At 40.0% G+C, this 24935-nt stretch overlaps 1 protein-coding gene across 5 annotated transcripts in view; it reads left to right on the forward strand.

The window, feature by feature from the left end:
• Nucleotides 1-24935, forward strand: part of FGD4 (FYVE, RhoGEF and PH domain containing 4) — a 169141-nt gene that overhangs the window by 129545 nt on the left and 14661 nt on the right. For 4 of the 5 annotated variants that reach the window (XM_010954105.3, XM_045516055.2, XM_045516051.2 and 1 more), the window contains 7 exons: nt 6372-6461; nt 8476-8621; nt 9057-9213; nt 14482-14620; nt 16965-17023; nt 17352-17498; nt 23250-23422. In XM_010954105.3, the coding sequence (XP_010952407.2) occupies nt 6372-6461; nt 8476-8621; nt 9057-9213; nt 14482-14620; nt 16965-17023; nt 17352-17498; nt 23250-23422 (911 nt within the window). Of the gene's footprint in view, nt 1-6371; nt 6462-8475; nt 8622-9056; nt 9214-14481; nt 14621-16964; nt 17024-17351; nt 17499-23249; nt 23427-24935 lie in introns of those variants that run through there. The other variant, XM_045516049.2, reaches the window with a different exon arrangement.

The raw sequence follows: 24935 nt of genomic DNA on the forward strand, positions 1-24935 counted from the left end.
ACGGACCATGTTATAAATATACATATGGAAAAGGCTGTAAGAACCTTTATTAGTTTTGAGTCAGTGTTTTTATTTTTTTATTTTTTTAACTTTTTTTATTGACTTAGAGTCATTTTACAATGTTATGTCAATTTCCAGTGTAGAGCACAATTTTTCAGTTATACATGAACATACATATATTCATTGTCACATTTTTTTCGCTGTGAGCAACCACGAGATCTTGTATATGTTTCCCTGTGCTGTACAGTATAATCTTGTTTATCTGTTCTGCATATATGCCTGTCAGTATCTACAGATTTAGAGCTCCCACTCTGTCCCTTCCCACCCCCAACCCTTGGCAACCACAAGTTTGTATTCTGTGTCTATGATTCTGTTTGTTTTGTGTTTATGTTCTTTTTTTTTTTTTAGATTCCACATATGAGCGATCTCATGTGATATTTTTCTTTCTCTTTCTGGCTTACTTCACTTAGAGTAACATTCTCCAGGGACATCCATGTTGCTGCAAATGGCGTTATGTTGTTGTTTTTTATGGCTGAATAGTATTCTGTTGTATAAATATACCACATCTTCTTTATCCAGTCATCTGTTGATGGACATTTAGGCTGTTTCCATGTCTTGGCTACTGTAAATAGTGCTGCTATGAACATTGGGGTGCAGGTGGAGTCAGTGTTTTTAGAAAGAAATAACCTTCCTGCTTAAAATGAACCCACATGAGAACATGTGATTATAAAGCATATATCAATATCTGATTCATTTTTTAAATAGTTTAAGACTTTGCCCTGAAAGCATCTTTCAGGAAACTAATTGCTCATTGGCATTTATGAAACTCTTTTCAAAATATGTACTCTCCTGCTTGGTGGTGTTGAGACATGTGGCAGGGCGTATAGTACTAAGATTCCAAAGAGTGACCTGCGTATCCAGGTAGTGAACCCTGAGCTGGTCTTTGTCCCCGCTCTTGCCATATGGAAGAGTCATGCCAAAGGGGCTGAAAAGAGCTGCAGGGGCATGGTGACCATCTGCAAGGAGGGAGGCAGAACTGATAACTGCAGCACAGTGTGAGCCGGTGGGTACACTGGCTAATAACGAGGCTGACCCTAACCCTAGTGAGTATGGAGCAGGTCTCTACAAAACGGTTACTGGAGATGTGAAGGTACGCAGTAATAGCCTAGAAATGCATTAAGCTGAAAGACAGAGGAAAGTAAATTGTAGAGTCTGTTACTGTAAGAGGAGTGTATCTTACTTTTTCAGTTCTGGTAGGTTAGATATACTCTCATTTTTTTTGTTTGTTTTTGTGTTTGTGTGTATATATATATATATATAATTGAAGTATAGTCAGTTTATAATATGTCAACAGCACAGTGCTTCATACATATACATATATTCATTTTCATCTCTAATATATTTTTGAGGCAAAACAAAAATACTCTGAGAACAGCTTTCAATATAGTATGTATTTGCAAGTAAAAAAAAAAACCAATCCCTTTACTTTATAGAAGAATAGCAAAATAAGATACTTTTTTAATAGCATATTTATAATTATTTTGAAAAGTCAAGTCTGTGTATTAGGTTCCAAAAGAAGCAAATGGGATTACTCATCAAACTAGTATTATGTAACCATTATTGTTTTCCAAAGAATCACAAGAATAAGTGATTTCTTAGTAAACTGCTTTAAAAAAAAAAAATCAGTCTGCAGCCCCAACGTACCAGCAGTTCTAAAACGACTTTGTCCATCATTTAAGCGTAAGTCTGATATAGTAGAGCCTCGTACATGAAGACAGATCACATGTTTCTCCCTAAATGTGCTCATAGATAAGTTTCAGAAACAATTTTTTTTTAAAGTTGGAAACCATCATATTATTACTTCAAATATGACTGAATTTTTTATACCTGATAATTATTACTAAAATTACTGAAAAGTCTGTTTTAAGTAGAATTTGTGTTGGAAAAATAATCAACGTGTAAGTTAAAATGCACGTTTCATTTTTGAGTGGATAGTTAGCATTTTGTTAGTCTGGTCCCTTGTGGGCACGCAATACAGTCTAGTTTGGGGTGGGGGTTGTTTTGAACAATTTTACGTGGTCTGTTAGAAGTGGTGCGTGCTCCGGGGGAGGAGGGCTGTGACTTGAGTTGGAGTTTGTTTTCGAGGACGGTGAGGACTATCATTCACATTCTTTGGCTAGTGGCCATCTGCCGGGTCATCACTGAGGAATCCTCCCTAGTCCAGACACCTACCCTCTATGTCTTCTTTTTTTCTTTCTTTCTTTTTTTAAAACTTTTCTTGGGGGGAAGGGAAGTAATTAGGTTTATTTATTTGTTTGTTTTTGAAGGAGGTACTGGGGATTGAACCCAGGAACTCATGCATGCTAAGCATGTGCTCTAGCACTTTGGGCTATACCTCCCCAACACACACACCTCTTCTGAAGGCACCTTAGAGCCCATGCCTGGTCCTCAAAGGGCTTGGGTGGGCATCTGGGGTCTGCTGGGCCAGACAGCACTCCTGGTGCCCCCACGGCCTGGGAATTAGGGCAGTACAGTCGACTTTTTTTGTTGCAGAGGGGTTAGAGTGACAGCCAACTATTTGCTGAAAAGTTGCCTAAAGTCGCATCCTCTCCTACACGCTTAGACTCTAATTCAGTGGCTTTCTAACTGTGTGGACTTGGGCAGGTTCCCAGGCCTCTTTGAGTCTTGGAACTTTGTTTTCTTTGTATGTGCGCTGCAGTTAAATAGGAACCATACTGGCTCTATTTCATAGAGTTGTTGTAAGGACCAGTCTGTGTGGAATACTTACAGCAGCCTGGCACACAGCGAGCCATGAGTGAGTGAGTGTTAGCTGTTCTAATTACGGAGATACTATTATTGCTGTGATTAACCTGAAGAAAGGCCCCATGAGTCCGCGATTTCCTCACTTCCACCACAAAGTCCCTGGTAACTTGTCACAAACCTTTTATGTGAGGGATTAAACCACCTATCAGCAAGTCTAGTTTCGCTTAGCTTTGTGTTGGCTTTGGCAAGTTCAGGGACCAAATATCAGAAGACCATCTGCGTCGAAGGAACATAACTTTTACTAATAACTGCTGGCGTCCCTTTGTATTTTGCAAATTATGACCAGGATACCCACAATTTGCCGTGTTCAGCCAAAGTATGATTTGCAGTCAGCAAAAGACTGTTTTTTATAAGCTTCCTATTCAAGATCCGGTAGGATGTGGAAGATCTCAGGGGGGACTTCATTGCACAGCAATGGGCAGTATGACCTGCTGGTTAATGAATTCTCTGACTGATAAAAGATGTATTATTTTATCACAGCACAAATTCTGCTCGGTTGTTTTTTCCTTTAAAGATATTTGTAAGAACTAGAATTAGGACAGACAAAAGAATATAGTGGGTTAACAAGATGTAGGGGGAGGGTATAGCCCAGTGGTAGAGTGCCTGCCTAGCATGCACAGGGTCCTGGGTTCAATCCCCAGTACCTCCATTTAAAAAAACAGGTAAACCTAATTACCTCCCAGCACCAAAAAAAAAAAAAAAAACCCAAGATGTATATCACCACTTTTAGAATAAAATGAAGGACTTGAAAGGAGCAAACTGCTGATACTGATAACAACAAGGATGTATCTCAGATGCATTTTGATAAGTGAAACAAGCAAGACTCAAAAGGCACGTACTATGTGATTACATTCATGTGACATTCGGGAACAGGCCAGATCAGCGATTACTAGGAGCTGGCGGTGGGAGAGGAGTGGGCGTGGCTGCAGAGACTTAAGAAAAGTTTCGATGGAAATGTTGTGAGTCCTGATGGTGGTGGTGGTGACGTGATTATAAGCATTTGTCCAAACTCCTAGAAGTATTCACCAGAAAGGTGAATCTTACTATTTGTAAGTTACGTCTCCATATTAAAAAACCAAAACACGTGACTTGTAGTTAGTGCAGGTCAGTATTTCTTCTGAGCACGTGGAACAGCAGATCACTTTTTTTGAAATGTTGGCAGATTTCTTACGTATCTACTTATACTTTATTATAGCTTTGAAAGTCACATTTTTAGATTTTAAGTACTTCTCCATAAATAGTAATTGTCTAAAAATTACTTGAAAGGTTCTCAATTTCATGGAATATACTGCATATGTTTCTTAGTATTTAAGTTTCCTATGTTAGTCAGGATGCTACAGATAATACCAATATTATTTAACCTCACTTAAACAATAAGGAAGTTTATTGGCTTTATCTCTGTACTTATGAGATGGCTGCTCATAGCATTCAAACCTGCATGGACCCTAATTAAATGGAATCACAAAGAGAGATCACTTTTTCCATGGTTCTTCCTTAAGAGTAGGGGGCCTCCTTTTCCAGAGCTGCCAGTGCATGCTCCTTCAGCTCTCATTTCTCATGGGCTCCCGAACCAACTGCTGTGTGCTCTTAATTGCTACACCATTCAGGACCCCCCTTTTGACCTATGGATAAGGTCAGTTTCTGCAAAGGAAAGGCTACATAGTAGGGTAGACATGCTAACCAAGTGTGGGTACCATTGAGAGATGGGAGTAAATGATGCCAGGCAGGCAAGCACCAATACAAGTACTTTAAGTTTAATAAGTTAAACCAAAACCTTGACTAATTGTGGAATTTGGTTACTACGTAGTTCTTCTTTCAGTATTTCTGAGCCCACAAATTATTTAAACAGGGTTATGTTACTTTACCTAAAGACTTCTCACATAAATACCTCATTTCAGTGATACTGTAAGAAGCCACAGGGTGCCTTTCCACATTAGAACAGACATTGCATATAAAGCATAAAGTAGTGGTCATATGTATTTTACACAAGGAAGCATTTATACAGCTTACTAGCGTTGTATACATAGTTTAACATGTTGCATTTACAGAAATTAAACATTGACAAGGAATGGAAATTTAGCAGGCCATCAAAAGGAAAGTAAGTCTTACAGAGAGGTTCCAGCAAGAGCATGTGCCTGGCAGAGAGAAAAGGAAGAAGGAAGGGCTGGGGATGGTCAGGGATATGTTTAGATAAAGGTGGGTACCCAGTGTGTTTTAAGGGAAGGGTTCATGTAAAGATGCCGTGAGACATTTGAGGAAATACATAGAGATGAGGTTTGAACAACCCTGAATGGTACACAGTGTCTGGATTTCATCTTGTCAGTGAGAGGAGGACTATTGAAGACCTTTTTTTTTTTTTCCTGTGGGAACTAGGATGAGCTGGGCAGAGCAGAGTTTTAGAAAGATTCCTCATATAGTGGTATTCCAGGTAAGTTAGAGCCAAAAAATAATGGAATCAAATTATTGGGCAGCTGTTGATTGACCTGGGCTTGAGATAAGGTCTGAGCAAGACAGGGTAGTGATGATGAGAACTTGAAGGAAGGATGCTGAAGATGTCATGTCACGAGCAGGAGTGGGTGGCTGACTGGATTTTGCGGTAGGGAGCTAAGCTAAAGTAATTCAAGTCAGCTAACTGGAAAGGGATGGAACGAACCATTGCCAGGATGGTAAGGTTCGGGGGTGGTGGTAAGGCAGAGATTTTACAGAAAAGATGAATTTGATCTTAGGTTGACAGCATGTCAAAGTGATAATAAACGCCCAGCAATAGTGAAGCATGTGAGACTACTGCTCAGGTAGTCAGTCAGCGATATTTTATTGAGAGCCAATGTTTTATTGGAGCACCGTGGTAGACACAAGAGATCCAGCCGTTGACAAGGAGAAAATGTTCCTAGCCTCGTGGCACTAACAAGGTTATACAATTACATTTAAGGGTTAAGTATATATAAACTGAGGAAATAACAAAGTGTGGATTTAATTTAAAATAATATGAGTAGAGGGAGGTGGGTGAGGGCATAGATGAAAACAAGGTTAACAATGAGCTGATGTTACATGTTGTGGGTGGACACGTAGGGGTTCGTTTGACTGCTTTCCCTACTTTTATATATGATTGAAATCTTTCATGATAAAAATTTTTTTTTAAGGCAGAAAGTTCTGGGCATAGAGCTAATAATTAAATAAGATCTTTGACAGAGTGATGGAATCATGTCTAAAGACTAGCCTGAGAGAGGTAAAGGAAAAATGGGGAAAGTATTAGTATCTAGAAGTAAAAAAAAGTACAAAATGTTTCAAGGAAGGTGGATGATAGTGTTAATTGCTACAGAGATCAAAGATGTTATAACCTGAAGAAGTTGCTGCAGATTGAATTTGGCCGATTGCTCATTTGTAATTTTGTTCTTTTCCAGTTGGGTGTTCCTTGATAACTAAAAGGAACTGGGTACCTGAGAAGCTTAAGGAAATTGTTTTGATGAAACCATTTGATAAGGCTTATTACTTGAGAAATGCTGTCCAAGCTTTATTTCCTAATATGCAAATACCTGTTCTGTTTTTAGGAGACTGATGAGCAAAAACTTCACAAAATAGCCAATGAACTTTTGCTTACAGAAAGAGCTTACGTCAGCCGACTTGACCTCTTAGATCAGGTAATATTTTCCCATTCAAAATTGTTTTATTTCTTGGCATTATGCATCATTTTAATTTAAAATGTTTTAGTAACTTACAAAAATAACCTGGCCACTTTTGGCCAGTAAAGCTGCTCCCCCAAGGTAATCTCTGACATTTTCAGCTCCGTCAGTAAATTCATTAGGTGCAAAGGTTCATTAGGTATTAAAGTTTTATAATTCAGAAAGACCAGACTGAAGGCCTCTCTGTATGAGTCACAAAATGCCTTTATCTGTGTCTTTCAACCCTGAACACTAAGTAGTCTGTTTCTTGAACACTTACTGTGATCCTGAGGGCTGTGTTACTATCATGATCTAAACGGGACGTTGGTGATTCTGATGCCGACATGAATGCATCACTGATTCTTGTCTCGCTTGCTGCTCAGCCCTTGTGAGTGTTCTGAATTGCTGCAGTCATAGGGCCAGAAGGGATTTTGAGAGTTCACTTTGTTCAGCCTTGTCTGAAACATTAGATCCAGTGCCTGGTGTAAATATTTGTCGAATCTGTGAATCTGCTTTATCACACTTTGTACTTTCATCAAGGTGGAGCCCTGACACCATCTCAAACATACATTTGCGAAGAAGGTTTTAAAATGCATCGTTAACTGTTGAACGTGGTAGCCTCTTAATCCTGTTTCAGTGAGTAGAAGACAATCTATAAATCTAACACAGACTCCTCTTACTAGAAGAGAAAGTTGCCATGTTCGGGGGTTAGTTGTCAGAAGACTCGTCGCACTGTTGCAATCAGAAAACTGGAACTTCATGAGGGCAGGCCATCCTGGGCGTGCCTCCCTATCGTCAGTTCCTGGAACAAACTTACATCCCTGTTAGGTGAGCCTTACGGGGCCAGATCAAGGCTTGTGTTTCCCTGAGATAATGAGTTCTTGACTCAGATACTCACTTTCCAAAGAATTTCACCCTGAATCCATCAATTCATGTTGCTCCGTGCCTTGGGAACCATTTTTCTTCTCATGATTACACAGCTGAAACTTCTAGGCATTCCTGTGGTGGAGGTAACATTTTCCCCTCTTACCAACTGCGTTTTTTTTTTTTAAGCCGTATCATCTTGTCAGTTACTGCTGCTGCTGTTTGAGAATTCAGAGCCTGAATTAGTAAACTATCCTATTGGAGTCTCTAAGGATGTAATTTTTTATTCTTTTTGCCTCCCAAGAAGATGCAGTGGAGGTGAATTCAGAAAATAAACAACCATCTGGACTTTGTGAAAGAACAGACCTCCTTCTGCTTACATTGAACAGAATAGCAGTGGAGGGATGATAGCCGCCCTACTGGAGTGGAGCTAAGACAGCAGAAAAAAAAAAAAAAAAAAAAGACACCTGTGATGTACAAGACGTTTTTATTCTCATGTCTGTGTTTTAGGTTAGCATGCGTTATTATTTACCAAAAAGCAAGAAAACATCTGAGAACTGAAATCTTCTTTTGTTCATACATTGACCAGATAGTTCTTAAGCACCTTTTCTACTGTGAAAACTAATCACAAGGTTCTTCCTCCCCAAGGAGGGTTTAATAGGGAAAATGAGGCTTCTGCCAACAAATTACCATAAAAGGCAACATGTAATACTAAGTGCCGTAGAAGTCATTCAAAACCTAAAGAGGACAGAAAAGCATCACAGTTATTGTTGTGTGTGTGTGTGTATATATATATGTATAGTTTTCCATATCTCTTAACTCAGTCTATGGACAGGAAGGGTAAATCCTATTAACCTCAGCTGGAAACCCTCTGGAACAGAAAAGGTTAACATTCCGCAGACAGAGGCATTGCTTACGCTAAGAGTCCAAGTGTCCCAATTGTAATTCCTGGTTCTTCCCAATCAAAGCATATATATACTCATTCCTCCACTTCAAAAATGATTTCTTGAAGAATGAGCTTTTCAATTTACTCAACATAAAGCTGCTAAGAACCCACAGCGTGCCTGGCACAGTGCTAGATGGTTACCCAATAAATTTGAAGTAATGTTAGCTTTATTCTCTTATTCAGGTATTTTATTGCAAACTATTGGAAGAAGCAAATCGAGGCTCATTTCCAGCAGAGATGGTGAATAAAATCTTTTCTAATATTTCGTCAATAAATGCCTTCCACAGTAAATTCCTCCTGCCGGAGCTGGAGAAAAGAATGCAAGAATGGTAAGAGGAGTCAAAAGCAAATGACGTACCTAAGGCAGCCCTACTAGACTCTCTGTTACTCACACGAGATTCTGTGTTAATAATGCTACACAGAGCAAAAAAAAAAAAAAAAAAAGTTGTGCGAAATTTTTATGTTCAGACTACTGATAGAAGTTTTAGTACATTTCATCTTTGCTTTCCAACTATCTTTTGATTAGAGACAAGATGTTAGGGATAATCTGGGGCTTCAAGAATTCCGTAGCATCTATTTCTCTTTACTGTGTCATTTTTAAACTCCCTTGTAAAAAGTGCTTTTTCATTCTCTACCAATCTTATAAGCAAATTGGATTTGATGAAGCATAGGGTATGTATAGAAAGTGATTACTTCGTTTGGAGTCCTGTTAATTCACTCATTCTGTAAGAAATCTGAATGACTTGTTTCTGTGTTTAATGCAGGGAAACTACCCCTAGAATTGGTGACATTCTCCAGAAATTGGCGCCATTCCTTAAGATGTACGGAGAATATGTGAAGGGGTTTGATCATGCAATGGAACTGGTTAAAAACATGACGGAGCGTATTCCCCAGTTCAAATCAGTAGTTGAAGACATTCAGGTAATAGGACTCTTTTGTTCAAGGCTATAAATTACTTTTTCTGTACAAATCATAAGGTTTTCTAGACCTAAAATTTTTAGATTAAGAGATCTGAGACACCTAGCCAAATTCCATTCTGCTCTGAATTATGCATAAATCATCTCTGCAAAGTTAACATATTTATTGAACACATGCCATATACTGCACAGTAAATTCTCCGTTCAAAGGAGGCCAGGACAGTCTGGCTTTCTCAGGACCCGCATAAATTTACAAAGTGAGTTCCCATTCAACTGTGGGCCTCTCTTGCTTGCTTTCAGAGCCTGAGATGTTGGAATGAATATGAGGAGTGAATGCTGTAAATCCTAACATTTTGGAAACGTAATTACAGTTGGCCCTTGAACAACATGGGGGTTAGAGGCACTGAAACCCCCTCCACACACACATTTGGAAATCCCAGTGTAGTTTTACAGTCAGCCTTCCATATCCATGGTTTTGCATCCGTGAATTTAACCAACTGGGGACGATGTACTGTAGTATATATTTTATTTTAAAAAAAAATCTGTGTATAAATGGTCCTCCACAGTTCAATCATGTGTTGTTCAAGGGTCAACTATATTTGTTTTATTTTATTTCATTTGAGGGGGGAGCATGTTGGTCACTTTATATGTGTCCTGATTATTTTTAGTTTCATCAGGCCTGGATGAAACACTTTAATAATATCATAGTAATTTCTATTTGATTCGCTAGTAAAATTGTTATGAACCTATTCTTTGCTAAGTTTAAATATTGGAAAGAGATTGTTTAGATTACATAAGATTATTTGGGTGAGGATTCTGTTGCTCCTTGACTGGGTTTTTTTTTTGTATTACATAAATTTTGTTATTGACCATTTTAATTTCTCTAATTTTAAAACTATTTTTTGGGGAAGGGAGGATATAGCTCAGTGATAGAGCGCATGCTTAGCATTTATGAGGTCCTGGGTTCAATCCCCAGTACCTCCATTAAATAAATCAATAAAACATAATTATCCCCTCTCCCTCTCCATCCCCCCCCCAAAAAACCCCAAAAAAGTAAAATAAAAATAAAACAGTTAGACAAAATAAATTTTTAAAAAACTATTTTTTGAGTCATTTTCCTATTGATTTCTTGAGGGATTGTGATATGCATCTTAATTTATCACAGTCTGCTTTAGATTAATACTAACCTTAATTCTGATCAAATGCAGACATTTTGCTCCATTAGATCTGTTGCCTCCTTCATGCTCCAGTCCATTAATACCAGGTGTTACTTTAAATGTGTGTTAAACCCATTAATACAGCGATGTGATCGTTGTCCTGTACAATTTCTTTTAAAGAAGTGAAGGGAGGGTGTTAAAAAATACGTCTACAAGTGCATTTACTAACCCATGTATTTACCTTTTCTGTAGTAAATTCCTTTCAGCATGAAAGAGATGTGTTTCTCGTGAGTCAGGTTGGATAGGATGAATTTTCTTGGCCTCTGTTTATCTGGCAGTATCTTTATTTTTTCTTCACTATTGAATGATAATGTTGCTAGATACAGAATTCTTCGCTAATAGTTCTTTTTCTTTCAGCTGTTTTACTGCTTTCTGTCCTCCATTGAGTCAGATGAGAAGTTAGCCAGGAGTTGTATTGATAGTCCCCTGTATGTAATGAATCTTCTCTTGCTGCTTTCAAAGTTTTGTCTTTTTTTTGGCTTTCAACCGTTTGGTTGAGCTTCTTGGATGTTTAGGGGTTTTTGTTTGTTTTTGTTCTTAATCAGTTTGAGAATTTTTCAATCATTGTTTCTTTAAAATAATCTGTTTCCTCCGTAGAAATTGCTATCTTTATATACTTTGTTATACTTTTCATATTCTTCGAATATGATTATCTTTATTTCTTTGAACATATTTATATTAGCTATGTTTACTATATAGGTTAACACATTGCTATTTATTTGAATGTCTCATTTCTTTGCTGAGTATTGTACATTTTAGGATAACCTGTTGTAACAACTCTGGATTTGGATTTTCCCCACTGAGTAGCTATGAGTGCTTTTGTTTGTTTATTAACTTGCTTAGATTAAATCTGTGAACTCTCTCCTCTGATGTGCAGCCACTTATGTCTCTACTCAGTTTTTTGTTGAATATTCTTGTTTATATGTGATCCTGGCCCCTATATCTGAGTAGGTTAAAGATCAAACAGTAACTGAACATAGGTGCTTGACCACCTAGACTCTGTGTCTCTCCTCTGCTGGTGGTTCTGTCCGTGGAGGGGAGCATGTTTATTTAAAGATCAGGCTATTTTCAAGTCCACGGGGCCCGTTTATATCTCCTGTCTTCATCTCCATAACCTCGCTGTGGTCAGAGACCGTGCTGGCTCGGGCTCTCTTCTGTCTCTGCTGATTATTCACACGGCCTCGGCCAAGAAGATCAGTGTCCGACCGCGACCACAGCTTCAGGCTGTTAATAAAGTCATCGGTCCTCCCCCCGCTTATCTCAGAGATCATCACTTCCATGGCCAGGGCTGCTGGGCACGTGAGCTGTTCAGCTCTCCAAGTCAGATGAGCCGTTTTCAGCTTCAGCAGAGACGCTCCGGTCCTCACAGCTTGTCCCACCTGGCACAACCTTCACGGTGACTGGGCTGGGGGAGCAGCAGGTGCAGCTCCGGGCCGGAATGCCACAGAGGCTCACTGTTCTCACCCAAAGTTCAGCAGTTTCTAAAACATAAAGACTCTCAGATTGTTATGTGCCTTTGGTCAATTTCTACAGTGCTGAAATGGTTATTGTTGGTTTTTTTTTTTAAAATCAGTTGTATCCAGCTTTATAGTTGCTTCTTATAAGACAGATTTTGCCAGTGTCCCCACTCAGCAACAGCTGAAAGTCCTGCCTCTTCCCCTTCATTCCTTTTTTTTTTTTTCCCTAAACATCTCTTTTCTCCCATAATTAAGCACACAGCTACCTTTCTGAACCCTGGCTCCTGCTTTGACTGGTTCACTAGCCCCTTTTGCTAATACTGGATTGTGGGCAGAATACAAGGTTTGTCCTTCACCAAATTCTTTCTCTTCAAACCCTTAATGATGTCATAGTTCCCCAAGCCTTTAACCATCCATGTCAGACGGATGCTTATAGGGTCATTATATCTAGTCTCTTTCTCTACCCCTAAACTCCAGTTGCAAACTGCTGAGTGCTGTCTGCACAATTCTGTGTGAACATTTGTTGTCAGTACAAAGTCAACGTGTTGCATGCCTATCTTTAGCTCCCAAACTTTTTTTCCACCTGACCTTTCACGCCTTGCAGAGACTAGCTTGTGGTTCTGTGAGTGAATTTATTACACGACACCAACATTCTCTTATTCACCAGAGTTTGATAACTTGGCTTTATTTTCAGTTTGTCACTTTTCCTCATTCGCTGTATGTGCTCATTTGACTGTTAGCTAATATGTTCAAGGAGCTCAGCATGGAGCTCACTGCATGGTAAGTGCTCCCTACGTGGTGGCGGTGGTGGGCATTACTGTTGTTTTATCCAGTATCAAAGTTCTATCTCTGCCGTGTCTTCTCCACATTACAAGGCAAGGGTGGGATTGTGAAAGGAGTGGCAGGCTGAGACGTAACTAGCCTAGTTTAGGCTGCTAGTCTGCCTCTTGCAGTCATTTGACCTTAGAGAACTCTCCTAGCTTTCTCAGCTGGTTTCTTCATGTAAAAATTTTGAAATCAGCAATATTTTCCTGAAAAAAAAAACACATATATATAGGAGAAAATCAAATGAGATAACTAAACTTATAATATTAATATCTTGTCGTTTATTAAGGAAAGCTGTCAGCCCTCAGCTCCATGCTAATTTCAGGCTCTTTTTACTCTTCTTCGGACCTACAATCATAAGCCCTGAACTGGTTTCCCCGCATCTTCCCAGAGCCACACTGCAGTAGGTGAACCTCAGTGGACCTCACACCCACTGCTGCCACTCCCCTGCACGAGACGGAGTACATCTAGGCCAAGCTGGACGCTACTGCCCGTGGTGCCTCTTCTTCCTCACCCCTGCTTCCCGTGGTGCCTCTTCTTCCTCACCCCTGCTTCCCTGCAAGTGTCTCACTTCCCAGCAGGACTCAGTTGCTCCCTTTTACTGAGCATCTCTCAGGCCCCACTGCCTTGGAGCTGCTCTCTGAGGTCCCTCTTCCTGCACTTGCCCTTGGTCTTCCTCATTTCCCTTCCCACCAAGGCCTGCCCTCATCTGAGTTCATGTTAAGTATTCCATTCTCTATGAAGCCTTTCATTTCTTGTTTGCTTTGAATGCAAAATCATGTCATTTAAAAAAAATTATTACTTCTTTTAAAAAATTTGTTTAATGTATTACGTATTTATTTATTTATTGGGAGGGGAGTTAGGTTTATTTGTTTATTTATTTTAATGGGGTACTGAGGAGTGAACCCAGGATCTCCTGCATGCTAAGCCCACACTCTACCACCAAAATCATGTCTTAGTCTTAATATAACTTTTTTCTTACCTTGCAATGCACTGATCATAGTCATCAATAAATGATTTAAGAAAGTTCTTGCTTTGTTTAATACGAACAAGAACATAGCGTATTTTTCAAGTAATCTTTTCCCCTTCTTCCCATATTAACAGCTTATTGAGAGCAGAGACACCAGTTTCACCCTAAGAAAAGGAGATCTGTTTGCAGAGTTTGGTTTCTAATGGGAAAGAATGCTGTGAACTAATGAAAAATTAAACACTTTTGACAGATAATAAGATGCTCAGACCTTACCATTCTTGTACATGGAGTCTTTTTTTAATTTCACAGGAAATGACATTTCTGGTAGCCTTATTATGAAATAGTTCCTGCTGAGTCCAAAGTCATTTAATACAGTAGCACTTAGGGAACCTCATTAAATAGATGCTTCTTTTGCAAATCTCTGGAGTACGATTTAATAATGTGACCTCACAAGCCCTGGGAGTGAATCATTGAGGTGTTTGCCATCGATTCGGAATTTTCTTGCTTAAAATTTTGCTTGATTTTCCTTTCTGTTCTTACACTAGTTTGTGGTCTTCAAACTTTAATGGAAGAATCAGGGGTGTTTTAAAATGCATGTGCCTCAGAGATTATGGTCTCATAGGTTGGAAAGGGGTTCAGAATTTCCATTTTTGATAGCACCCTAGGTGTATCTGATGCAGCTGATGCACAGACCGCACTTTGTAGGGAAATGCTGTCCTTAATTGAAGTTCTGTGTTACATTGAGTTTTTAGACTGGCTAACCTAATTTTTAAATCTTTCTTTAAAAACCTATCTCATCACAGAAACAGAGGATCTGTGGGAACTTGACTTTGCAGCATCACATGCTGGAACCCGTCCAGCGGATCCCCCGGTATGAGATGCTCCTGAAGGACTACCTGAGGAAACTGCCCCCTGATTCTCCGGACTGGAATGATGCTAAAAGTAAATGCCCCCCCTCCGCCAACCCCGCTCGACTGTGGGGTAATTTAGTGGCCAGGCAGCCTTGTGGTTCCAACATGAGGCAGGTCTCATCGCCACGTTAGTAAAATATTGATGCCAGAAAGTAACCTCACTGGAAATCATTATCAGCACCTCAATTATGCAGGCACTTCTGAGCCCAAATCACAGGCTTAGAGCAATGCAAATTGTATTTCTCATGCTGGCTTCACATTAATCATTAACTCTGAAATATAAAACTGTAGTCTCAGAGACATCTGAAATAGCAATACACAGTTACCTTCTCGTGGGAAGAATACAACCATTCAGAACTACTCGTGCTGCAGGTTAATTAGGTGGGCTGATAGGTACCAAGACAACTGAGGTGACATTTACTGTATAAAAATAACGTAAGCAAAGTGATCTCTGTCTACTCTAAGACAGAAGAGAAAATGGTGCTATTTAGTGTCAGCTAACATTTTCCCTGAGAAAATTTTATTCCTGTTTCACTCGTTTCCTTTTGTTTTTTCATTAGATCATAATGAAAGGCTTTTTAAAGAGCTTAAGGGTTTCCATAAGAATTTTGTCTTCTTGTGAACTTTTTAAAAATCAATTAGCTGTGAAAGGAAGAATGAAAATTTAACTTCAGTTAGTACTCAACAAGTCCTAACAATTCTGGTATTCAGGCTTAAATTAAAGCGTTGCTACTTTCCCTAATAATTTCTTGTCTTCCATTGTAAGTGAACCTTGATGAGAGACGAGGAACACAAAACAAAATCTCTGGTCTTGGAGGCTGGGTCTTTTTCTGAGCACAGGCTGTCTCTGATGTTTCTGCCACCATCCAAGGGAGCTGGTGACCTCAGGAACCTCTCATCTCCCCTTCCTTCCTCTACGCTTTAGAAGTATCCTAACTTAACCTTCTTCCACTTTCCACTTCATGCCCGCTTTCCTAACCCGGTCCGAGTGCTTGGTTTTAGTAGCAGAGCTAGTGGTAAGAGTGGAGGATGGATCACCATGGTGATTCCGCCGACTGGTGTCTTGGGCAGTGGCACCAGGCATCTTAATTTGTCTCCCTCTACCTTGATCCTACATGGAATGCACAAAATTGCCCAAATCGGGATAATTCTCCAAAATATGAATAAAAATTCAGTTTTGTCTGCACTCAAAAACTTTGACTTATCCTAAGGTACCTATGTCAAAAAACGAAGAGTTGGTAACATAATAGGATATTTTATTACTTTTTTTGGTTTGCTGCTTACATTAAAATTATAAGGAAGTCGCAGAAGTACTTCTAGAGACCTAGAAAGTAGAGGGAAAGCAACAGAAGTACATTTTGTTCAGCAGTGGAACAAAGACAGAAAAATTGGTTCAGAATGATGAGGTTATTGTGGTAACAGAATTAACCCAACCAGTAGCCACAAGACAGGAAAGACAGGAACACGATACAGACTTGAGAACGTTCCGTGGGGATGACCCAGCAGGAAGCCTCGGCTTCCACAGCCCTTCAGCAGCAGTCTCGAAGCTCCTGCGTCTCCCACATCAGGGTCCCCGCCCCCACCTTTTGCTCCCACCTGCCCTAGCGACAAAGCCATCCGTCAGCACTGGCATCAGAAGGTTCCCTTCCACTTGAGCAAGGCTAGAACTGTGCGGGCTTTCCCAGAAAAGCTGGGTGTGCTTGGTGGTTAATTTGCTCGTAAAACTAGTGATATACTTAATGTACAGCTGAAGTGTGGTGGAACTTGGAGCCAAAAGATAGGTTCAAATGTAGCCCTTCAAGGTCACAGGTGTGTGACCTTAGCCAAGTCTCATCACTGTACTGCGTTCATCTGCCAAATGGAGCTAATATAATTTTCATTCAAAATTGCATAAGAATTAACAGACATAACATATGGAAGTCCCTGACAGAGTGCCTTTTACCAAGCCTAGCGTACACAGTCGTCATTCGGTTTGAAGGTCCTTTATGAATTAAACGTCTCTCTGAGCCTAATCGCTGTATATGACTTTATTTGAGGAAATACTCTTCAAGTTCCAAATAATCTGCTTATTAAAAGAATTTCTGAAAGTAAGTGGAAGGGGAGGGGATAGCTCAAAGTGCTAGAGCACATGCTTTGCATGTACGAAGTCCTGGGTTCAATCCCTAGTACCTCCTCAAATAAATAAACAAACAAACAAACAAACCCAGTTACCTTCCTCCCCCCCACCCAAAAGAAAAGAAAGTAAATGGAAATCGTCCCTGCTTTTATTGTGTATCTTTGGTCTCAATTTTCTTACTGTTTTGTATGTTATTCAGCTGTCTAGTAGCATAGTAAAGACGAAATATATTTACTTTTCTTGTTTTTTTCCCATTTAGAATCACTTGAAATTATATCTACAGCAGCAAGCCATTCTAATAGTGCAATAAGAAAAATGGTAAGTGGTTTTCAGAAGATATGAGAGTCTTCGAGTTAGAGAATTGCCAATAATAGAGTCTTACATTATCTACAGGTTTGGACCAAAATGAATTGATACAGGCGAACAAAAGAGATTGTTTATAAAATGTCCAGTGTTATCTGGACTAATCCTCTCCCCCTTCTCCCAGGTTTCAATGTGCTCATAATTGACATACTTTCTACCAACATTTATGCTTAGCTCCAATCCATTCTGAATTATCTGTATTTTAGCTAAGGTCACTGATGACAGCTAGGAAGGTGAAACCTCCTTATATTTGACCTTGCTGTGTTTTGTTTTAATTTCCTAGGAGAACCTAAAGAAACTCTTAGAGATTTATGAAATGTTGGGAGAAGAAGAAGACATTGTGAATCCTTCGAATGAACTAATAAAAGAAGGGCAGATTCTCAAGCTAGCGGCTCGGAACACGTCCGCACAGGAGCGCTACCTTTTCTTAGTAAGTTTTGTTGTATGATCAAGTCACATGAGAATAACTCATACACGTTGTTACATCCATGTTTGAAAAACAGGATGCTTCCTTGCCCACCAAAGCAATTATATCCAAACTAGTTTAGTTAATACTGTAACTGAAACTTGTTCTTTCAAGGACACATCTTCTTTTGAAGTATTTTTTTCTATAATTTTTCTATGTGCTTACCATGTCTGATTTACTTCAGTGACACATGGTGAAGACTATCTAACCTTTCCATGATGACATAGCCACCAATGTGTATATGGGGATAACCACTTTTAATCTTTCTAGTTTGAAGAAATATATTGGCAAGGTTACAAATCCTGTGCCTCAGACATCCACGTGAAAAGTACATGAGTTTGCTGCATAATTCCTGTTCACTACAGTCCGTCCCTGTCCCTTCCTTCCCACTTCCTGGAAATGATAGTCTGGGGCTTATGGGAAATGTAAGCATTCTTCTTGGGGAATCCAGGCCATTTTATTTTCAGTCTCTGTTAATTACAACTCCTTTCTGTATATAATATGATAAGATAATAATCATAATAATAGCTAACACTGAGTAACAATAAATTAACATTGAGTGATAGCTCAGTAAACATTAGCTGGAACTATGGTTGTAATTATAAACAAAGAAACAGACACATTGATAAGGAGGCTGCCCACTGCCTGGCACATGACACATTCTCAGAATGATGTTCATGTCTGATTTTTCTGCTGTAAGGCAGTCATCTCACCAGCCTTAGTATGAGTTTCTGGGGGTTTAGAGGTTTCTGTTGTCTTGTTACAGCCTCCCTTGAAAGGAAAATTTATAGGAACTAATTATCATGCAGAAGGTGTTCAGTATCTCATTTTTAAAAAAGAACATTTGGTCACCATATGGTCCAGCAGGTCTACTTCAAGCTTGTAGGACTCAAGAAAATTGAAACATGTCTACACAAAATTTGTACATGAATATTCATCACAAAATTAATCATTATAGCCAAAAAGTGGAAACAACCTAAATGTTCATCAGTCGATGAATGGATAAACAAAATGTGGTGTGACCATGCAGTGGAATATTATTTGGCAGTAAAAAAAAGAATGAAATATTGACACATGGATGAACTTTGAAAACATCGTATAAAGTGAAAGAAGCCATTCACAAAAGGCCACGTTGTATGATACGATTCCATTTATATAAAATGTCCAGAAATGCATAAAGGCAGGAAGTAAGTAATGGTTGCCTAGGGCTAGTGGGCAGAAAGAAATGGATACAAGGTTTCCATTTAGAGTCATGACATGTTCTGGAATTAGATGGCAGTGATAGTTGCACAATTTCCAACAGTATAAAAACCAAGACTTACACATTTTAAAAGGGTAAATTTTATGGTATATGGATTATATCTCACTAGATTTAAGAATGTATTGATATTATCCAAATTAACCGTAAGTCTTCGTTTGAGCTCAGCAGAAAACCTTCAACTTGGAGAGGTTCTACAAAAAGCTAAATGTAAATCAAGGACATGTGCTGTCATGTCAGGGTTCAGATGTCTGTTTTGGAATGTTCGTTTTGTTATTCAGGTATGGTGAGGCCAAGAGATTGGAAGATGATTGCCATTGAAAAGACATACTTACAGCTTCCCAAAGAAGGGGGCATGCCACACCATGGAGGGGCTGCATGAGAAAGCACCAGGGTTGGTCAGGAGACAGAGGGAGCAAGCAGAAAATGTGGATAAGAGCCTTTATTGTGGTTTCTTGCAGAAAAAAATGGGCAAGGCAGGATAAACGCGCTTAGACTTTGCTAGTTGTAAATGATTTCATTAGGCTCCGGGGCACAAGGGCCGTTGCCTGGTGCCTAGCCTTAGGGTGCTTAGGGCAGGGGCGTGCTGGCCCAGAGTGTGAGAGCTCAGTAGACGAGGGGGTTAGGTTGTGGGCTCTGGATCTGTTGGTTTCCGTACGAAAGTCAGGCTTGCAGGTGAGTCATTTACTATCTCTCAGAATTGAGTAGCCCTGAGAGGGGCAGTCCTCCAGGAGGGGCAAAGCCCCACAATGTCAAAGCATCAAAAATCCAAATTAAAAAGACATGCTTAATGCACTATTCTGGGCAAGATGCCTGAGAGCCAGTGCCTCCCCTCTGTCTTTGCCCCGCCTTGAGTGCCTTAGGGAGTGTCCTTTCCTCTCTCCCACATTAGTGTTACAGTTTCTAGAGTTAAACTTTTAGCTCTGTGTCTAACTGATTGTCTTGGTTTAATGTTCACATTTGAGGATTATTCTAGAAATAGTTTTAGATTGAATACCTTAATGCAGAGCTAAATTAAGCAGCTCTTTGGAAGACAGATGGCGAAGAGCCTTGGGGGAATACAGCAGTGGTGACTTTGAGGAAAGGACCCATCTTGTTCCAGTTATTATAAGCTATCAAACATGTCACAGCATTGCCTCCTAGGAGAAGGGAGTCATCCAGCAGGAATTTTAGGAAAGCCATATTCACCTTTTGAAGACCATCTTAGAAGCATTTCCTGTAGTGTTCATTCTTTTCATCCTCCCCCTCTGGTTCTAACTTGTCACAGAATCTCTCCTCTCCCCAGCACATTCCCGTGGAGCATCTTGTTCCTCTTCTCTGCAGAAACTCAGAAGTACCATTTTAATTTTCCTTTCTCTGTGGAGGTAAAATGAGGGCTAGTTTTCTGTCTCCTGTTCTGGGGATATTACATTTATAAATCTAAGAAGCCAAATTATATTTAGAATCCGATTTCAGCTTTCAAATGAATTTTTTTTTAATTTTATTTATTACTGTATTATTTAATTATTTTATTTTTAGGGGGGAGGTAATTAGACTTGTTTATTTCTAGAGGAGGTCCCGGGGATTGAACCCAAGACCTCATGCGTGCTAAGCATGCGCTCTACCACTTGAGCTATATCCTCCCCGCACAAAATGGTGTTTGCGTGTTTCCATATTTGCTTGCCTCCACGCCATGCTTTTGATATTAATGTAGGGAAGTCTTGAATAAGTACATAACCACCCCTGACATCTGAAAGTTAAAACAAATCACCAGGATATCCTGTAGAATAATGAGAGGTTTTATTCCAGGCCCTTTGGAGTTCTAGTCCTCATTTCCCTGTGGCTTCACAGAGTTAGGTTTTTCCACCCCTCTTGACTGACGGACTTTGAATACAGACGAGGCACTGGAAGTTTTCTCCAACAATACATTTTTACGTCCTAAAACAGACTTCAATGAACTGTCACTAGTGAGACACGCAAGTGAATTGTTTCAATCAAATAATATACTTTATTTTAAGAGACTTGAAACAAATAGTTGAGGGACGCTGGAGCCCCAGAAGGGGGCACCTCCCTACACTTTTAATAAATTTGAGACTTTCCTCTAGGTTTTGGCACAGCCTAGGGCTCTGGAGCTTGCCAGCCCAAGACTGCTTTGTCAGTAGCTGCTTCTGAGCTCTGGGCGGGGAACGAAAGGAATGTCCTGGAGCAGAAGGGCTCTCCGACGCTGAAAGGGAAAGTCCGTCTGCGTGCCGCTGCCCTTGCTGTAGCTTCCTCTTTCAGCACCAGCAAAAACCCAGAGAAAGTGACAGTGGCTTCTGCCACAGGAGCATGGTTCACAGAGGGAGCTGGACTAGCTGCTTAATTCCTTTATGCGTATGGCCTTGATGTCTTTGTAAGCCATGTCACCTTCACCTCTGGGAAGAAGGAAAAGGGGAGTTATTGGCTAGCAGTAGATTGCAGAGCTATGTAAGGTTATACAGTTACTGACAGTTCAGGGTGTAAAGTCTCTCTTAGGAAGAGGAGGGGAAATGTAACCTTGAAAGCATGGAAGGGAAAGTGAAATGCCATTATCAGATGGTCATCTCGTTATGAGCATAACCACCAAAAAGCAAATGCTAAGAACCTCCATATTCATGGACTTGCATTTTTACAAGATGACAAGACTTTGCTGAACTTTATAAAGCAAGCTTGAGTCCATGTATAGATCAATCAGACATTTTATGCCGTAATTTTCCCTCTATCACTCAGTTTCCTAAGAAATATGGTGGTGGTTGCTATCTTTGAAAGTGTGAGTGAGCCTTGTCCATTTTGGTGGCTCCCTGCATCTCCTGTGCTGTTCATAGACTTGACCAAATCCCCTCCTGAGAAGGCTTTGATGGAAGAGAGAAAGAAATGTGAATGTGCAGGCCAGCTGTGGCCTTAATCAAGTTGGGATGGTGATGAGAACCTTTCCCCGTATTATCAGATCTCTACATCCGTGTACTTCAGTGCGGCTGATTGCCTTACTTAGAATACAGGGCAGTTAGTAATGAGGTCATGTTCTCTTCTAGAGACATAGGTGCAAGATGTGATGCTCAGATATATCTGATACAACGTATTTAGTGCCTTTTATTTCTGCATTATCCAATATGGAAATGAAATTTATGACACTGGTTATAGAAATTTGCAAGGTAATATGCAAGGAACAACTGGTGGGAAATTTGCCTTCAGAATGAGTACAGTGGACATTGTCACATAAACATGTTGAAATGTTTGAAATATCCATCAGTATTTCTTATTGATGGTTAGAGCTAATTAGAGGGCCTGACTAAATAGTACATTTTCCCTCCTTTAATCCTCTCAATAACCTGTGACTTGAACAGATAATCCCAAAACATGAGAGGTCATATCATACATAGAGGTTGCCTGGGAACTTACTCCCAGGTGACCTTATCTTACAGAAATACATATAATCCTAGAAATAGAAATAATGTTACAAACAATAAACATGAAGTAGGAAGATAAATATGGACCTTCTTTAGGAGTCTGCCTACAAATTAACCCAAATATTTAGACTTTCATCCTTTTGCATGTTTTAATATATTTCCAAACCTTGCTTTGTTCTGATTAGCAGGAGTTGTTCATTTTTTACTTTAAAGTGAGGCACTGGGAGGGTGTAGCTCAAGTGGTAGAGTGCGTGCTCAGCATACACAGGGTCCTAGGTTCAATACCCAGTACCTCCTCTAAAATAAATAAACCTAATTACCTCCCCCCTACAAAAAAAAAAAAAAAAAAACTTAAAAAAAAAAGTGAGGCACTAATTTGATTCAGTTTCAAAATAAAGTCCTTCATTTTAAATAAAGACTTTTTGCTAAAATAGATAATTTTTCTGTTAATTCGTACGTGATAAATTCTCAAGATGTGGGGTAGTGCAAAACATTGCCTTAGTTTTTTACGTGGGATTTAGTGTGCTAACCTCACACATTCTAATGAAATTTAAGCTAATAATTTGTCTACTTTTTTTAAACTTAACATTAAACACATTGGTGAAAATAATTGCTAAATATTACTCTTTTCCTCTAAGAGCTAATTGTAGACTTCATGTCTAAGACACAACAATTAGAAATTTTGTTGTCTAAGGGCTTCAACTTAAGTGGTTGAGAATTTTAGTTCCTGGTATGTAGAAGGTCCTTAATAGTTGCTGAATTTAATTTCCTTAACTAATTTCCTTAGTAGTACAAAGTGATGATTGATTTACTTAAATATCAATAAAATATATATGAACCAACAAAGGGAAATATATGTTACAAATTTTAAAATATGATTTTAATACAGGCATAAAAGCTGTATAGCACTTAAGTAATTTTGCTCACATGGAAAGTGTGAGATTTCCTGGAACCTCCCTGGAATTTCTGTCTGGGCTGCTTTCAGTGTTGGTCACTTTCCTCCTGTCGTGTTTCGTTGTCCTGTGTGCTGACGTGTGTTCTGTCTCCTTGCAGTTCAACAACATGTTGCTGTACTGTGTGCCAAGGTTCAGCTTGGTGGGCTCCAAATTCACGGTTCGAACCAGGGTTGGCATTGATGGAATGAAAATCGTGGAGACGCACAATGAGGAGTACCCGCACACTTTCCAGGTGTCCGGGAAGGAGAGGACGCTGGAGCTGCAGGCCAGGTGAGAGGGGCCGTCCTGCCACACAGCTTCCCCGAAGCAGCAGAACAATTCTGAGGCTCTTCCCCAAGTCTGGCTGGACACAAATGGAAGATGTAAGCTCTTGAAAGTCAGGAATTACATCTTCCCTTTTAATTCCTCCGTAGTGCCTAGGATAGTGGTTTTGCAAACAGTAAGCAAAGTTAAGTAAGTAAAGTGACTCTTTAGACGGACAAGGTGCAGAGAATGAAGTTGCATTCAAGCCAGTGTTTTGAGTCTTACAGGAAACAGTTCTCTCTTAACCCTTCTTCCCGCCATCCTTCCTTTTTGGTCCAAAAATGTTTATTGATGCTTATTATTCCATGTTTAATTCTGAAGCTTTAACTATCAGTCCTCAGAGACTCTGCATTCAGAGGGCTTAATGGCACTTTGATGGAAAGAATGTTTGGAGGAGGCATGTTGAAAAAGATAATGGTTCTCCTGCCACGGGTAAAGATACATGAAGGGGGCCATCTGGGGCTCTGTAGCCTCTGGCACCCAGGACCTCTTCTTACATGCACATATGCTTTATTGAGCGGGAGAGAAAGAGCTGGAAGTCTAGCATCCACGCCCCAGCATAACCAGGTTTGGTGGGGGGACCATGAGAACCACTGTAGTAGATCACAGCTATGTCATGCATGAACCTCTGGAAGACAGGGTGTCCTCAGATTTTTAAAAATCTGCTGTAGAAGGGAAGGGTACAGCTCAAGTGGTAGAGAGCATGCGTAGCATGCACGGGATCCTGGGTTCAGTCCCCCGTACCTCCTCTAAAAATAAACAAATAAACCTAATTACCTCCTCCACCAAATTTTTTTTTAAAATCTGCTTTAGAAGAGCATTATTCACTTATCCTATAAAAACCGACCATGGTGAAAACTGAGACGCTCCAAAAGATCACAGGTTAGAGGCTTGAGTGCCAGTCTCAGCTCTGATGGTTCTGACACCCTAGAATCCGTTGAGAATCAGAGTTCTTCTGTTCCTTTCTGCTCTTTTGCACCAAAAACATGTGATTCTGGCTGCTCAGGTGAACCCATTCCTGGATGGTTGTACTCAGTAACTATGTACCAGCTTAAATTTGACACTTTTGAAAGAGAATAAATTATTTTTAAGCAGGATTCTGTGGCCCAGGGAGTCAGGGACTTGGTGAAATTCCAGACTGGAAGATGTAGCAGGCTGGGAGAGTTTGAAGGCATACCTAGCTAGTTCTTTGACTTCCCACAGAAAACATAGACTGAACCTGCCTTACTTAGGGAGCTGCCAGGGAACTGCTCTGAGGGTTAAAAGGTGGCATTTCAAGCATGAGTTAAAATGGTGGAGGACTTGGTTTTGAATGTCCTGCTTTATCGTGGTGGGGTTTAGACCCCAGCCATCACACCCAAGAGAACAATGTATGTGGCTGTGCTTGGCGACTCCTGGCCTGAGTCCTCACTCAGTGGTTGGCTCCCTGAGCGACTGGCTGTGGCAACAGGGAGGACTATCAGAGGAGTCTTCATTGCCG

The sequence above is a fragment of the Camelus bactrianus genome, chromosome 34, assembly GCF_048773025.1.
Source record: "Camelus bactrianus isolate YW-2024 breed Bactrian camel chromosome 34, ASM4877302v1, whole genome shotgun sequence".
NCBI classification, from domain to species: domain Eukaryota; kingdom Metazoa; phylum Chordata; class Mammalia; order Artiodactyla; family Camelidae; genus Camelus; species Camelus bactrianus.